The sequence below is a fragment of the Nesoenas mayeri genome, assembly GCF_963082525.1.
Source record: "Nesoenas mayeri genome assembly, chromosome: 1".
Taxonomy (NCBI): Eukaryota; Metazoa; Chordata; class Aves; order Columbiformes; family Columbidae; genus Nesoenas; species Nesoenas mayeri.
Window position 1 is genome coordinate 3,670,711 of NC_137541.1, and position 15,521 is coordinate 3,686,231.

General features: G+C 45.0%; 1 protein-coding gene across 1 annotated transcript in view; it reads left to right on the forward strand.

The window, feature by feature from the left end:
* The window catches only part of PLXNA4 (plexin A4), a gene marked incomplete at its 3' end in the record, with an annotated part of 457,578 nt that overhangs the window by 380,152 nt on the left and 61,905 nt on the right, over nt 1-15,521 (forward strand). Inside the window, exons 11-14 of the mRNA XM_080363684.1 lie at nt 909-1,099; nt 7,681-7,832; nt 8,480-8,597; nt 13,993-14,129. Coding sequence (XP_080219810.1) covers nt 909-1,099; nt 7,681-7,832; nt 8,480-8,597; nt 13,993-14,129 — 598 coding nt within the window. The remainder of the gene's footprint in view (nt 1-908; nt 1,100-7,680; nt 7,833-8,479; nt 8,598-13,992; nt 14,130-15,521) is intronic.

The following is a 15,521-nucleotide window of genomic DNA, read 5'->3' on the forward strand; positions in this document are numbered from 1 at the left end:
AGCAAGTCTGAAGGCCTAAATTCTGCCACCTTCATCTTCAGGGAGGAGACTTGCGCTATCAGCCCCCTGTGCAACCCAAGACTCAATTTACACATCTGTAAAATCAGAATAAATAACATAATCTTATTTTGTAGGAGGACTGCAATGTTTTCAGGCTTTATTTGGGAAAAAAAAAAAGCTTTGATTGCTTCTAATCACTTAGCCCAAGAAGGAGCTAAGCATTAATCATTGCTGTCTGTATTACAGGAGGATCAACTTAGTATTTCAAAGTGTAAGGCAAACTGAATTTCTGAAGCAGAAGAAGAGGGAAAGGCTGGTTGTGAATCCCTGGATTCAGCCTCATAGGGAACCATTGTCGATTTACTATTTTTTCTTAGGATTTCTGTTAAGGGGAAAATGTGAGCAGTATCACCTTAGCACCCAGTTCTCCGTAGTTTCACACTAGACAAATCCCCAAGTTTAAGCTGTGGGTAGACGAGGTCTAGAAATTCATTCTAGGATGAAGATCGGAGGCTGAGGCTGGTTATAGGTGTCAATATGTGGCATTCAGACTGACTCTGGAAAAGGAAGGGACTGAGGCTGAGTCACTTCTTAAGCACTTTTCCTCCAAACCTCCTGCTTGCACCCCATCACCTTATTGAGGGCAGCAACCTTTCCTCTGCCCTCAGCTTCCAAAATACCTTGCATGAGGGATGAGCTCTGACAAGTGTAGTTTATTTAAAGAAGGATGTAAGCATTTTCTTCCCTCCCATTATTTACCCCCCTGGAGAGGTCTCATCCATCTCCTGGGATGAGCAGCCCAGGACACCTTCCCCTCTCTCGCTTCTCATTCTGCCCTTTGACATCCCACCGCTCTCCCATGCTGTCTCTGTGTCTCTCAGGTCCTCTCTGTTTTTCTGTCCCTCCAGTTCACCTGTACAAGTGCGGGGCCATGCGGGACAGCTGTGGACTCTGCCTGAAAGCCGACCCAGACTTCGAGTGTGGCTGGTGCGAGGTGCAGAACCAGTGCACGCTGAAGCAACACTGCCCAGTTCAGGACAGTCAGTGGTTGGAGTTGTCCAGCACCAAGGGCAAATGCACCAACCCCAAGATCACAGATGTAAGTCATGGATTCGCAAGAAGCTGGAGTATTCCCTCTCCTACCTTTTCCTTGGTTTATTTTTGTGATGTGTCTTTGAGTTGATGAGGGGAAGGTCAAGACTGAGTTCTGCTAGGTCAGGCAAAGCCTCAGGGAACTTGGAGATGGGAGGCCATGGTGGGCTTCAAAGGTAGGCATACAACTTCAGGTGTCTACAACAAAGGGGAGAGTAGCGTGTCAGAGTTTCCACCAAAGTCAACGTGGACATGAATCAGTTGCACGAACAAGATTTACTAGTGCAGTCTGAGGAACTGCGGAACATCTAAGCTGCCCACACAGGGCTCGCAGATGTGACACGAAGCCTTTAGGAGCAGCTGAAGGTGAGACAAGATGCTCTGGGGCATCTCAAAGGGATGATGTGAGGCTAATCTAATGAGCCCAAGTGTCTCTTGAAACTAACCTGGTTGAGAAGACATTGAGTGGTCTCAGAGTGTTTTGAGCTTTGCTGACAGAAGGTCAAGGAAGAGGTCAGGCTGTAGTTCATGCATGCCGATAGCATAACATGGACAAAGTCAATGTGCAGAAAGAAACTAGACTCCACTGACTCCAGCAGAATAATGCTTTTCTGTTTGCCTGGCTGACTTTGCATGGTGAAAGAAGTCCCCATAAAGCAAGCAGAGCCCTGTAGAGTTGTTGCTTTTCCCCTCTGAAGGCTCAAGAAGCGATAGAATGAAGCCTGGACTAAATGAAGGTTGGAACAGTCCCATTATGAGAGTATGAGGGCAAGGTTGGGGGGAAGGACCTGCAGCAGGTGTGTGTTCTTTAGAAGGTTTCCTATTGAATGTGTTGACTGGGTCAAAGGAAGAGCTGGGACAACAGTACAAAGGGGAGATAAGATAATAGAAAAAACATAGAGAGAGGGAGCAGAGGAAGAGAAAGAAGCCAGAGGAGAAAAATCAAGGCTCATCTACAGTGATTTTTGTCTGCTGTCTTAGGATGCCCTTGCCATAATGACGAGCATCATTTTCAGGGTCACAGGGTAGGCAGCAGGACAGATCTGAGCCTCAGAAATGAGGGCTCCTTCTCTACCAACTACATCCTGCCTTAAGTATTTCTTGGTCACCATGCCTTAGTTAACACGAGCACCCTTTCAGGGTGGATAGAGGCTTATTTTGCAAATGAGAAAAGTAAGGAGCAAAATGAGACAGAAAAGATACGGGGAAATGCGAAGGAAGAAAATCCAGCCTACACAGTTGTGGTTTAATTTGAATAATTAGGTGGGTTATTTTGTGAGAAGGGAAGGGAAGGGAAGGGAAGGGAAGGGAAGGGAAGGGAAGGGAAGGGAAGGGAAGGGAAGGGAAGGGAAGGGAAGGGAAGGAGGAAAGGAAGAAAGAAAAGAAAGAAAGAAAAGAAAGAAGAAGAAAAGCAGGCTTTTTCAATTGCATTCACTTAAGAATGAAAAAGTATGGGTGTTATGGACAAGCCATAAGCTAATATTCATGCACCAGAGTTTTTGTGAAAGCAAAGGCTGGGTAAAATCTCTTTTTCCTAGATGCCACTGAAAGGAACCCTTCTCACTATGTTTTCATCTGTCTTCCTGTTATTCATTAATCCCCAAACTACTCACTCAGGTGGGTGCTGGAGCACCAGGCTCATTCTGATGTTTCCATCATGGAGATCACCACACTTGGAGTTATTCAGGGCTGGTAATTTTGGACCCACCTGAACCTCTGAAACCAAACTCAAGACAGCAAGTACATCTGAAAGCTCAGATTTGAGGCATTGAAAATTATTGAGAGCTGAGGGAAAGTTTTTTAATCTTTTCAGATTCTCAAAGCTTATGAAAGATTCAGAAATTTTGCATAGAGTCATAGAATTTGGTTTTGGGAAGCTAATGGATGACCAGCTAAAGCAGAAGTCGATAATACAAAGACCTGACCATGCAGTAGCATGGCATTCTGAAAGCCCATCCACATTTTTCTGCCAGGCTTTGACCCCAACCTTCATCTACAGTCTCTTTATAAAGTGCAAAGCACTCACTCTCCACCCTGCAGCTCCAGAAGAGATGTACTTCTAATTCTTCTGCTATTTGCTCCAACAGCTCCCAAAGCTCAGATCATTGCAATATTCGCTCATGAAATATTCCAACTGTCTGGTGCAATCATAAGTAGCCCTTGTAAAGTCTGTTTTCTGAGCCATTAGCATGGAAGTAATCTCAAGTGACTGGATCTATATTGCAGCTAATGGTAGGTCTGGAGTGGTTGGTAAGAGCACGTATATCCTGGCGAGGAGCCAGTGTAATATCTGTGCAGGCGAAGGGGGAGAAACAACACGTGTACTCACACTTTCACAGGCACACACAAGCACCCAGCACAGAGCTTCCCATAACCTGTATTTACTTACTAGCTCCTGCATTTATACTGCCACTCAGTGAAATTAAAGGATTTAATCAATGTGCTCTTGCAATCCAGAAGGCAAATGGTACCCTGGGCTTCACCACAAGGAGTGTGGGCAGCAGGTGGAGGGAGGTGATTCTGCCCCTCTGCTCCACTCTGGTGAGACCCCCCTGCAGTGCTGGTCCAGCTCTGGGTCCTCAGCACAGGACACACATGGACCTGCTGGAGAGGGGCCAGAGGAGCCCCAGGAATGATCCGATGCTGGAACAGCTCTGCTGGGAGGACAGGCTGAGAGAGTTGGCTCAGGTTGAGAGAGTTGGGTGTTCAGCTGGAGAACAGAAGCTCCAGGGAGGCCTTATTGTAGCCTTTCAGTGCTTAAAAGGGGCCTGTAAGAAAGATGGGGACAGATTTTAACGGGGTGTATTGTGATAGGACAAGAGGTCATGATTTTAAACTAAAGGAGGGGAGATTCAGGTTAGACATGATGAGGAAATTTTTTACAATGAGAGTGGTGAGAGCCTGGCCCAGGTTGCCCAGAGAGGCACTGGATGCGCCATCCCTGGATACATCCCAGTCTGGGCTGGACGGGGCTCTGAGCAACCTGAGCTGGTGAAGATGTCCCTGCTCATGGCAGGGGTGGCACTGGATGAGCTTTGAAGGTCCCTTCAACCCAAACAGTCCTATGATTTTATCATTTGAAGACCCACTGAGCCACAAACCCTCCTTTCAGCATGACAAGCTGCAGCATTAGGCTTATACAAGCAAAAGGCATAAATTCTGATGTAGTGTCACAGCTCTGGTTCTGCAAGAGAAAGCAGAGATTTCCTGGAAGCTTTTCTTTCCTTACTTGGGTATTCCTCTCCAAAACTGACAGGTCTTGTTCCACATTTTTGCACCTGAAATAGAAACAGGGTCCTTTTCTTTCACTGTGAAAACAGCACAGTAACATTTAAACTTCTGCGGGAATGCCATGGGTTGAGGTTAAAGAATCTCCCACATGCTCCTGGGAGAATCCCAGACCTTCCTGTTTTAAGGAAATAAGTGGTTTTGAAGCTGGACTTTACAAATTAAAATGGCACAGAGTGAGGTCCAGAGGTGCTGTGCTGGTTTCAATCTGGGAAGTTTCCTGGTGATGCTTTTTTGCGTCACAGCAAGAATTTTTAAGAATCTGGTGCTTTAGACAGAGACAGAAGGAGAATGAGAATGTTGCCATTGAGGTTTTTGGTCACTTCTGCAGTGAACCTTTTGTCTCAAATTCACCCCTAGTTCTAAAGGACTTTTCTAGGAAGATATTCCTTTTCACCACTACACCTTCTTTTATTCAGGGTAATGACATTAGTCATATGAGAAAAAAAAAGTCCTCTTTTGACCTGCTGTGAGATGTATTTCCCATGCTGGCAAGTTCTTTCAAGCATAGATGAGCCCTAATTAACCATAGACTTGCCTTACTAGACACCCACCTTACTAGAACAAGTGAAAACCATTTGATAGCAAGTTTAATACCATGAAATAGAACCAAAATATTTCATGGAGAACTCAGTTCTCTTATAAAATGCATAAGGAAATGCTTATAAAATACATAAGGAAATAAACTGAAATAAGGTAATTTTAGTTTATCTTTCTTTTGTCATTTTGAGTACATATTAGTTTGCATTCATATAAAGTGTTTTATCAGCAGAGAATTAACTGACATCAGCAAAATATTTCAAACAGAAAACTTTACTTGAACAGATATTTATTAATGGTTCAGAATAAGCATATTTTGGAATTGCTATTTGTAGAAAATAGTTCAAATTTTGAACGTTGAATCCCCAACTGAGACAATCAGCATTAGTTTCTCCTGGAAAAGAAATTACATTTTCATTCTCATTTTTAAGATACTTTCCTCATTTCCTGGAAGGTAACCACAAATGCCTCTCTCTTTCTTTCACTTTTCATCCATTTTCTACTTGTCTATCAAGCTCATCACCACAGACCAGCCAAAGGTGAAATCTCCAGACAAGAGAAATAATCATCTCACCTGTTCAGATTTATGAATTTTGTGCTATTTTCTTTGTAGGATGTAAGCATCTTATTGACTTTTGGAGTAGAAATAAGCCTGCCATAGTTCTGATTTCGTTGGTTCAAGTGACATTTGTCTGTTTTTTGGACCTGACACCGGGCCATCATGAGGGGTCTTGTGCTGCAGAGGTTGTGTCTATGCTACATAACCCTACAGGTCCATCACTTGTCTGTGATAATTTAATACTATTAAAATTTTAACCCCTACAGGTTCCCTGTAGAGTCAGAGCAAAGGCATATTTTTTTCAGAAGGTGGTTCATAGCACCTAAAATTAAATCACAGAATCATTGAATCATTTTGGTTGGAAAAGACCCTCAGGATCATCAAGTCCAACTGTTAACCCAACACTGTCACTAAATCATGTCCCTAAGAACCTCATCTATGCATTTTATCCTAAAATAAAATATTCCCTAGAGGTGTCAGGGTCACATTCTATGATTCTTTTCCTTTTACTAAAGATTGACCTTCTAAAAATTGGCCCCTGGGTGGAAATTAGGCAAACTTTGGTGCCAGACTTCATGCTGGGAAGCAGTCAAGAGCAGCCCTGTTCGTGCCAGTGACTCGACGTTCCCTGCCAGTCCAACTGCTAAGCAAGGGTATGGCTGCCAGCCCTAGATTCCCAGTTGGCAGAGCCATCCTCCAGTGGGTAGGGACCTCAGACAGGGAATTCCCCCTTCTTCACAGCCAATGCTGGCAGATGGCAACCATGGCATCCTGAGTGGGCAGCAGGGAACACCCTTTGAAAGCAACATTTGAAACCCCTTTCAACTAGTCAGTTCTATGGTAAAGCATTTGGGCATGCTGACTAATTGGAAGGGCGGAACTGGGATAATTAAGGGCCAACACCATGATTACAGTGTTGTTTCAATGTTGAGGAGACAACTCCAGTGCTAATTTCCACCTGGCTCTGAACAAGGGTGACGGATGCAATACAGAATGTTTTTCCATGGACATGTCCCCTTTGCATGGGCCAGAAATGTCGCAGAAGGTTGGACAACTCTGGGTTGAGGGTGAGGCTCTGCAATGGGATGGAGAAGTGAGCTCTGGAGTCCTAGTGGTGCTTTGGCTCTTCTGCCCAGAACAACCGCTGCTGAGCAAGATATAGCAATCCTACTTCTCTGCGCTGGTGTGACCGCACCTGGAGCACTGTATGCAGTTTTGGTTGCCACAGTATAAAAAGGACATAAATGGGATATAAAGCCACTGGAGAGTGTCCAGAAGAGGCTACAAAGTTGGTGAAAGGTTTGGAGGGGAAGCCATATGAGGAGTGGCTAAAATCACTTAGTTTGTTCAACCTGGAGAAGAGGAGACTGAGGGCAGAGCTCATGGGGCTGCAGCTTCATCACAAGGGGAGCAGGAGGGAAGGGCTGAGCTCTTCTCTTTAGTGACCAGTGACAAAACCCCAGGGAATGGCAGGAAGATGTGCCAGGAGAGGGTCAGGTTGGACATGAGGAAAAGGTTCTTCACCCAGAGGGTGCTGGACACTGGAACAGGCTCCCCAGGGAGGTGTCATGGCCCCAAGCCTGACAGTGTTCAAGAAGAGACTGGACAACGTCTTCAGACACACGGTGTGAACTGTGGGGTTGTCCTGTCCACGGACAGGAGTTGGACTTGATGATCATTGTGGGTCCCTTCCAACTCTGGACATTTTCAGCTGAGTTTGTGATGCATGATCAATATCTACCTCCGGAACAGATCAAAAACTCCTTATGCTTTGGGTGGGGAATTTAGGATTTAAAGTGACTGGATGAAGCCATTTGTGTCCATTTCTTTTTCTTTCTCCCATTTATTTCCACTCCTGGCTTTCCATGACAAATGTCTTTATAGTGCAGAGCTCACCTACACTACCAGAAACCATCTCCTATTCATCTCCAGATATTTTGCCAATAGTCAAGATAGAGTAGAAGAGATCTGGGGCAGAATTCTGGATACTCTGAGGTTGATGCATGTGTGATATATTTGCAGGGAGCTAGTCCTTAGTGATGTATCTGGACTAGGCTTGCTTCCTCAGTTGTTTAGCATAATTATGAGTGTCTCTAAGTGGTCACAGAGACATGATATGCCTCTTCTTTCACATGAGAGGATTCTGATGTCTTTACACAGGTGGTGTGATTGTCTTCCCTTTTCTTGTCTCATTTCTGCAGATCAACCCAGTGACAGGCCCTCGTGAAGGAGGGACCAAGGTGACCATCCGTGGGGAGAATCTGGGGCTGGAGTTCAGAGATATTGCATCTCACGTCAAAGTGGCCGGAGTAGAATGCAAGCCGCTGGTGGAAGGGTACATCCCAGCAGAGCAGTAAGTTGGGTGTGTGGCAGACACTGGGCCACAGCACACCTGATAACAGTCCTTGCGACCTGTAGGGTCTTCTGAGAAGTCCATTTCACTCAACCTTGGAAGTGAAGAATGGAAGAGGCCATTCCTCACCTGCAGCTCAGGAGTTCATAATCCATTTATTACTGAATTTGGATTGCATATTTAGGTGGTCCTCATGGCATATACCCTAAAATTATATTTTGTCTTTCACATAACAGCCACCAGAAGAGTGTTCAATTCCAGTTTGTGGGACAGCAGTCCTGAGAAACAGCTTATCCCACACAGGAGTGATCATTAAGCTTTACAACTATAAATCTGTCCACCATGCAAGGCTGGAGGACAGAGAGACCCCCTGGGGTCAGACCTCAGCCCAGTATTTGTCTGTATATTGAAGTGAAGCTATGTTGATTTGCACCAGCTGAGCATTTGTGCCACCAGGTGCCACCAGCCGAAAGCCATCAGTCTTTAAAAGAATTAGTCCACAATGTGAATCCTGGATTGGAAAGATGAGGATGGATTGAGACTGCAGTCCATCTCCCAGCAGTGTGGGCTGTTTGCTCCAACTTCATCTCATTCACACCACCAAACCACCCCTCAAACTTTCGTTCTGGTTCATGTTTTCTCCACAGGATAGTATGTGAGATGGGGGAGGCCAAGCCCAGCCAGCATGCTGGATTTGTGGAAATCTGCGTGGCCGAATGCAAACCAGAGTTCATGGCCAGGTCTTCACAGCTCTACTACTTTATGGTAAGCTCCTGTGAGAAGTTCTCCTTGGGCCTGAAGGTCCTCAGGCCCTAGTTCCCTTTGATGCATCTGTTCATTGCCTTTGGTCATACTCAGCTTCTTATCTTTCCACTGCTGTTCTGAGCACACCAAGTTGTTCCATCCATTTCCTTTCAAAATCTTGTTATGAGCAAAAATAACTTGCCTTATTAATGTTTTAACAATCTAATAATAGTCCAAATTATTAGTCCATTTTCATTACATACAGCCATGCTCCAAATTAGTACAGAAAATCCTCATTAATAGTTAAAAGTGCTATAGAGGAAAGAAAAAAAGGACTTAAAAAAGAAAAAGGCTTTCCTAATATCTTACTTTTCCTGGGTGGGATGCTCACCCTGCTAGCATCCCTTCAGTTGAAGGCACCAGGGTCCTACAGCAGAAACATGGCAGTTGCCACAAGTCATTACCACCCTGAGGTCTTCAGCAGGAGGCATGTGATGTTCATGGTGGAGTTTCTTCATCCTCGCTCTTGGATCTCCCCAGGGTATCATCATCGCCTGTCTCCCCATCACCTCCTCCATTCTCCCTGGTCCCCAGCACTGATGGCAGAGCTGCCCTGCTCAAGCCCGGGGACACAAAGGTGCTGCCTCACCAGAGCCCAGTACATGGGGACAATCACTGACCTGCTCCAAAGAAGAAAAGGAAAGGGATTATTCCTGTTGCAGGTGACTACCCTTAGGGAGTGGTCTGGAGTCAGCAATGTGCCACGCTCCTGTTTTTAGAGAGACCACTGAAGGTGGCAAATTGGCTTTTTACACCCTCTGTCTGGGACATCAGGGGTCAGAGGGGCTTTGGGACTGATTCTGCACTGCTGCTAGTGCAAGACTCTTACTTCCTGATGAAGAGTTGTGCAGAGCCCAACACATTGCACACGTGACTTGTTTTTTTGCTTCACTTTCCCCATTTCTACTGATGCTCCTTGTCCAAGAGACCTGCTTATTCCTCTAAGGCCCCTTGCTGGGGACATGCAAATGTTGCTTCACCTTGATCTGTGCAGATTTGAGGTGAGAAGGTCTCTTTGTTCCCATCAAAAGCCCTTGACTCCTGCAAGGGAATGGGTCTTTTCTGAAATTACTCACATGCCTGAGCATTTTTTAATGGTAAAAAGCAACTAGTAATGAATGCAAATCTCTCAGATTTCCCCTTTGAGCTACAGAAATATCTCTGTTCTCTGTATTTTCTGATGTCACTCAGGTGCTATGGTGGCAGGGGCAAAGAAACACCTTGAGGGACAGCCCCCGCTAGGCAGACAGAAGGGCTCTTTCCAGGACATTACACTTCAGCGTGTCACCTTTGCTACTCTTGGAATTACTGTCCAACTCCCATCATCCGTGTCCATCTATGACAGCTTTTCCCTCCGCTTGCTGGCTTTCCAGCTGCCAGCTATCCCAGCTGCGCATGAGCGTGAAGTCAACAGGGTTTTCTCTGCTGAATACCTTGATACCTTTGTGCTAGACAGAAAAAAATACAGGTGGTCTCCAGTCTGCCCATCATATGCCCTCTCCTGTGTCTGTTGCTTTCATAGCGGGAGCTGTTTTTCTTGGAGCAGCTTGGCTACCTCCGATGCTTCTGCCAGGAAGGTAGAGATGTTATTGCAGGCATCATAACATGCTTTGGCATCCTGCAGTGGTGGGTGTCAGCTTTAAGGGAAGGAAGATGTTTGAAAACTAAGAAAGGGCATCGCATGTGAGATAAGCCTCACTTTCTGGCACACGGTAAATCCTCTGGAAAATTTGATTTCAAAAGGTTTGAAGTGAAACAGGGTCAAATTTGGCCAGTAGGTTCAGCCTTCCCCTCTCCTGCAATAATTGGAAGAGGTGGTATTTTGAATTCAACAGAGTACTTAATTTCAGTGTTTAAAAAAAAATAGGTAGCTCAGTTTAGAGATGCTAGAACAGTTCTTATCCGCATTTCTAACCAGAACTTTTAAATTCAAAATGCTGGTAGTTTAAGCTCATCTGTGATCAAAAATGCAAATGGCTTTAGAGAGTTAAATAAGCCAAAAAGGAAACAAAACATTTGGCTGCAGATTAAAATGAAATTTATGATGATCTAAATGAAAACTATTTTTTTAAAGTTATTCATTTTGTTGTGATGATTATTGCCATGGTCTTTCAATCAAAAACAAATTCCCTTCACGTTTCAATTCAGATGCTGGAGCAAGTTTGCTTTTATTCTGTCTTTGGATATTTATGGCTCAGTGCAGGTGATGTGGGGTACTCTGACTGCATCCCTTCTGGGTCTGCTCCTAAAATCCTTGTCCCAGGAGAGCATTTGCAACAGGTTTCCCTTCCATCTTTCCCCTCCTGCTGTTGCTGTTGAACATATAGAAAGGAAACCCAGGTGCATAAGCTGCATCTGAGTCATATCTTGCTCTGCCCTTGTCCCCAGAAGGAATGAAGTGGGAACCAAGGTCTTGACACACACCATGAGGTCAGTTTATCCAAAGCTCTGCTGGCAGTTTCTCTGTGGACAGCCTGTGTAGAGGAGGTCTTGGAGAAAAGTAAAGGGTTGGGAAGGAGAGGAAAGTAGGTAAGGATCTAGAAAGGTATAGAATTCCTGGCCTCTTTCCTTCATTGTCACTGTCCACTTTAGCTTATTACAAATCCACTAGAGCCCCCTTGCATTTTCTATCATCTTTCACCAGCAAGGAAATGGTAAACAGTCTGGAGGCTGAGTTTTACTGCAAACATGCCATGCAAAATTTATGAAGACCACTGTGAATAATTAATGGCTTATCTCAACTTCGAAAGCTTAGCCACAAACCCTTTTGTAAGATTGGCACGAGACACAGCAATGCATTGCCAAGGAACGTCGCTGGTGCAGTTCTGGTCTGCCAGGACCCTCAAAAGGGCATGGTCAGTTTATCTGCCTCTGGGGAGAGGGCAGGAAACCCATCTAGGAGTGGGACAAGGGTGTTGGTTTTTTAACTCGTATCATAGAATAATTTGGATTGATAGAGACCTTCAAAGCTCATCCAGTCCAACCCCTGCCATGAGCAGGAACATCTTCACCAGCTCAGGTTGCTCAGAGCCCCGTCCAGCCTGGCCTGGGATGTCTCTGGGGATGGGGCATCCACCACTTCTCTGGCCAACCTGGGCCAGTGTTTTGCCACCCTCATTGTAAAAAAATTCTTCTTCATGTCTGGCCTGAATCTCCCCTCCTTTAGTTTAAAACCATTACCCTTTGTCCTACCATAACAGGCCCTGCTAAAACGTCTGTCCCCATCTTTCTTGCAGACCCCTTTTTAAGCACTGAAATGCCACAGTAAGGTCTCCCTGGAGCTTCTCTTCTCCAGGCTGAACACCCCAACTCTCTCAGCCTGTCCTCCCAGCAGAGCTGTTCCAGCCTCGCATCATTTCTGTGGCTCCTCTGGCCCCTCTCCAGCAGGTCCATGTGTGTCCTGTGCTGAAGACTACAGATCTGTTCTTCTCTGGTTTGTAAAGCGGCTGCTATTGTGGTGCTGTAGTGGAGGTTACTTGCACTAAGTTGGCCATTCTCAACCCGTTTTCTCCCAGCTGGGAAGTCACCACTGGGCAGCAGTCATCATGGTCAGCACTAATTTACACTGGTGTAAGTGGTCATCAGTAGAGGGATTAAAGAGGAGTTGTCATCATGTCGTGAGGCAGTATCCTAAAAATAGAGGAGCACTACATAGTGAAATGCGTCTTTTGCATTTACATATTATTCTTGCATCTTTTATCTCCAAAATGGCTGTTAGAGAATATTCCCAGAAAAGTATAAAGAAACAGGGCATTTGCTGTTTCTTAATTTCTTCTTTCTTTTCATATACCCTCCCAATCTTCAGCAATTAATAGGGAAGAGACTCCTAGAGGCAAAACAATTACCAACCCATCGTTTCAAAACCATTCAAGTTTAAACACAAGAATTGTCCAGCTCTGACTATAGATTTTTCTGCTGAGCTATATGTCAGATTTTCATGTTCAGCTCTTTCTCCAAGCAGTAGCTTCATTTTGAACAAAAGCAGAGTGGAAACCTTGCTGCTGATTTTCAAAATGATTAACCAGAGGGTTACAGGGACACCCTGTGTGTGTGAAAGTGGGAGCTGCAGTGTGTGTCAGGTGGTTTTATAAACATGGATTAATGGTCTCTAAAGCTCAATAAGGTAACTGCATGATGTACCTGCTGGTTCAGAGGAGCTGAGGAGAACTTCAAGCATTTGTGTCATTCTTAAAGAGAGGGGAAAAAAAATAATCTTCATTTAAATGCATATAGTAGCTTTTCACTTGGGACTGAGTGGAAAGTTTTTCTATTAAAATGCAAATGAAAGAATAAACTGTAACTCCAAATTTCTCCCTGAAAAATGAATGTCTCCTCTCTCCATTGTGGTAACAGGGTGATGTGTGCCTTCAGAGTGCAAGTATTTTATCTCGCTTTTGGGAAGAAGGGAGAGCAGGAGGGTAAGAAAAAAAGGTTTGAGATTTGAGACCCCTCAAGGAGTTGTGCCCCTTTTTGATCTATTAACACAGCACTGTGTTATGTTTGGAAAAGAGGCTTAGAAAACCAGCAGAAGCAGGAAAAAAAATGGGTTTGTCTGGACAATGTTCCTTTTGTGGCTGCAGTATTTCAGAGTACACCTCAAATGAGCACCCCGTGCTGTACCAGTGCAGGACACTCATGACGTACTAGACTGTCTCAGCATCCAAGTCTGATAAGAGAAAAAGAAAGATTTGGAGTTATGTGATGGGAATGTGGGAGACACAAAACACGAGCTCAGCGGCTCTGCTGAACATCTCTCCTCCCTCCCAGGCAAAAAGCCCATGAGCACAAGGGGAGTTTTCAGGCATCTCTCTGGACTTTTAGAGCTGGTTTTGTTCCCTTGTCAGATCAATAAGGTTTAGAGTAACCTTTTCAGGACTTGATCATCTTCATCTCCACAATTTGGAGGTGGAGGGTCCTCATTAAGATCCAATCAGCCCATTCAAGACCTGGTTTATCTTGTGGAAATGTTGTTGCATGATGGCAAAAAGACACCTAAACTGTGTCAAACAAGCAGTGGAGATAGGACGTAATGCCTTCAGCTGCTCCAGGTGTAGAACTGAGTTTGCAAGCACAGAGTATTGCTAAGCAAGCACAAGGGAAGGTTTGATTGTGCAGATGTGAGAACAGATGAGTTAGGTCTGAACTCATCCCAACAAACTTGGCATTCAAACAGGCTTTCTATGTTAGGACTGGTGTCATCCTCCTCTACTGGCCAGAGGAAATGGTCATCTTCTGAAGTCCAGCTAAGATGTTATTAAATCCTGGAGCTGCCTACCTCTCTCCATCACTAAAAGGAGAGAGGGAAGGTACCTCCGCTCCTCTGCTGTGTTTTCAACACGACCCTTTGCCTTCACAGACTCTGACACTCTCTGATCTCAAGCCAAAGCGGGGACCAGTGTCGGGTGGCACCCAGGTGACAATTACAGGCAACAACCTCAATGCTGGCAGCAATGTCATCGTGACCTTTGGACGACAACCTTGCCTCTTCTACAGGTACAGATGATTCCTCCGTATTGTATGTGCCTGAGTCTGAAAGATGTGAGCAATTATCATCAGGAGACTTCTTCTGCAGCCCAGACACCCTGTCCCTCAAGTGCCTCTTTTGCCTGTGGCCATCTTTATTCAGCAGTGGGACTTTTGTGTTCTGCACTGTGTGCAACCTTACTGTGCATGTTTTGCAGTGGGAGAATAGGATTTATTTCATTTTTTTGATTGGTATTTGATGTGCTTTTTTCCCTGGCTCCTTGTCAAATTTCACTACAATTCTTCACGGTCCCATGTTTTGCTACTTGCTCTGGGAGTATGTAGTTTAAAAGATTCATTTTCATGTCCCTGCTTTAACAGAGGTGACAAAGGAAATCTGACAACCTCAGTTCTAAGTATTAAAACACCTCCCTTTTATCCCAGAACAGTTCTGCAGTGCTAAGAAATGCATGGCTTGCGACATTTCAGCTCTGGGCTGGCTCCTGTTCAATTGCAGTACAGAGAGGCTTAATGTCAGTGTTACCTGCTGAATGTCCCCTGATCCCTGTGAGAATGAGCCTGAATCCCATTCCCAGGGGCTCCTGCAGCTCAAAACTACCCAGCACAACACATTCTGCTGCCAATATTGGTGGAGGCTGAAGATGAAGTTGGCACATTTCTCCCAGCAAGACCTTGGCAGAAGAAAGGCTCATTCGCAGGAGACCTGGGACCAGTGTTTTGGGGCAATGCCCTTCCCTCTCCTGGCTGTGAGGATCCTGTTTAGCCACCTGCTATGACTGTGGTGTGATTCAGCATCTATAATTCAGGAGGGTGAAGTCACAGTTTGTGATTTAAAAGGCCAAGTGGGAACCACAGCTGCTTGGAGATGCTTACTGAAGAGACTGGGGAGTTTTAGGAGGGATTGAGTGTGGTTTTTCGGGGGAATTTGGAGAGCACATGGAAGGTGCAGTCAGTGAAGGTGAGTGCCATGTTGCAAGGGAAGAATGTGCCCTGATTTATCCTTTCTAGGGGTATCAGATGAGCCTGCATCACAAATCACAAGACTGGGGAGACTGAGGGTATTTGGAGCCTGTATTTTTGGCTTTTTATGGAATGTAATGGCCAAGGCAAAATTCAGACCTGGAGTTAGTTTTGAGCCCTGCCCAAAGGGGAAGATTTATGCAGAATACTCTTTGAGTATAATCATAAAATGCTTCCCACTACATTAGCACCTCCCATGCAAAGGTCCCAGACATGCTGCAAACTGCACTTAAAGAAGGTTTGCAGTTGTAATGCAAAGTAATCTTTATTATCCCAGACTGGAAAGCTGAGGTGCAAATACCCCTTTTTTATGAGCTGCTGATGCATATGTCTGCAGGCAGGAAGGAAACATGCATCAGGTATTTAATCACACAGAAATAC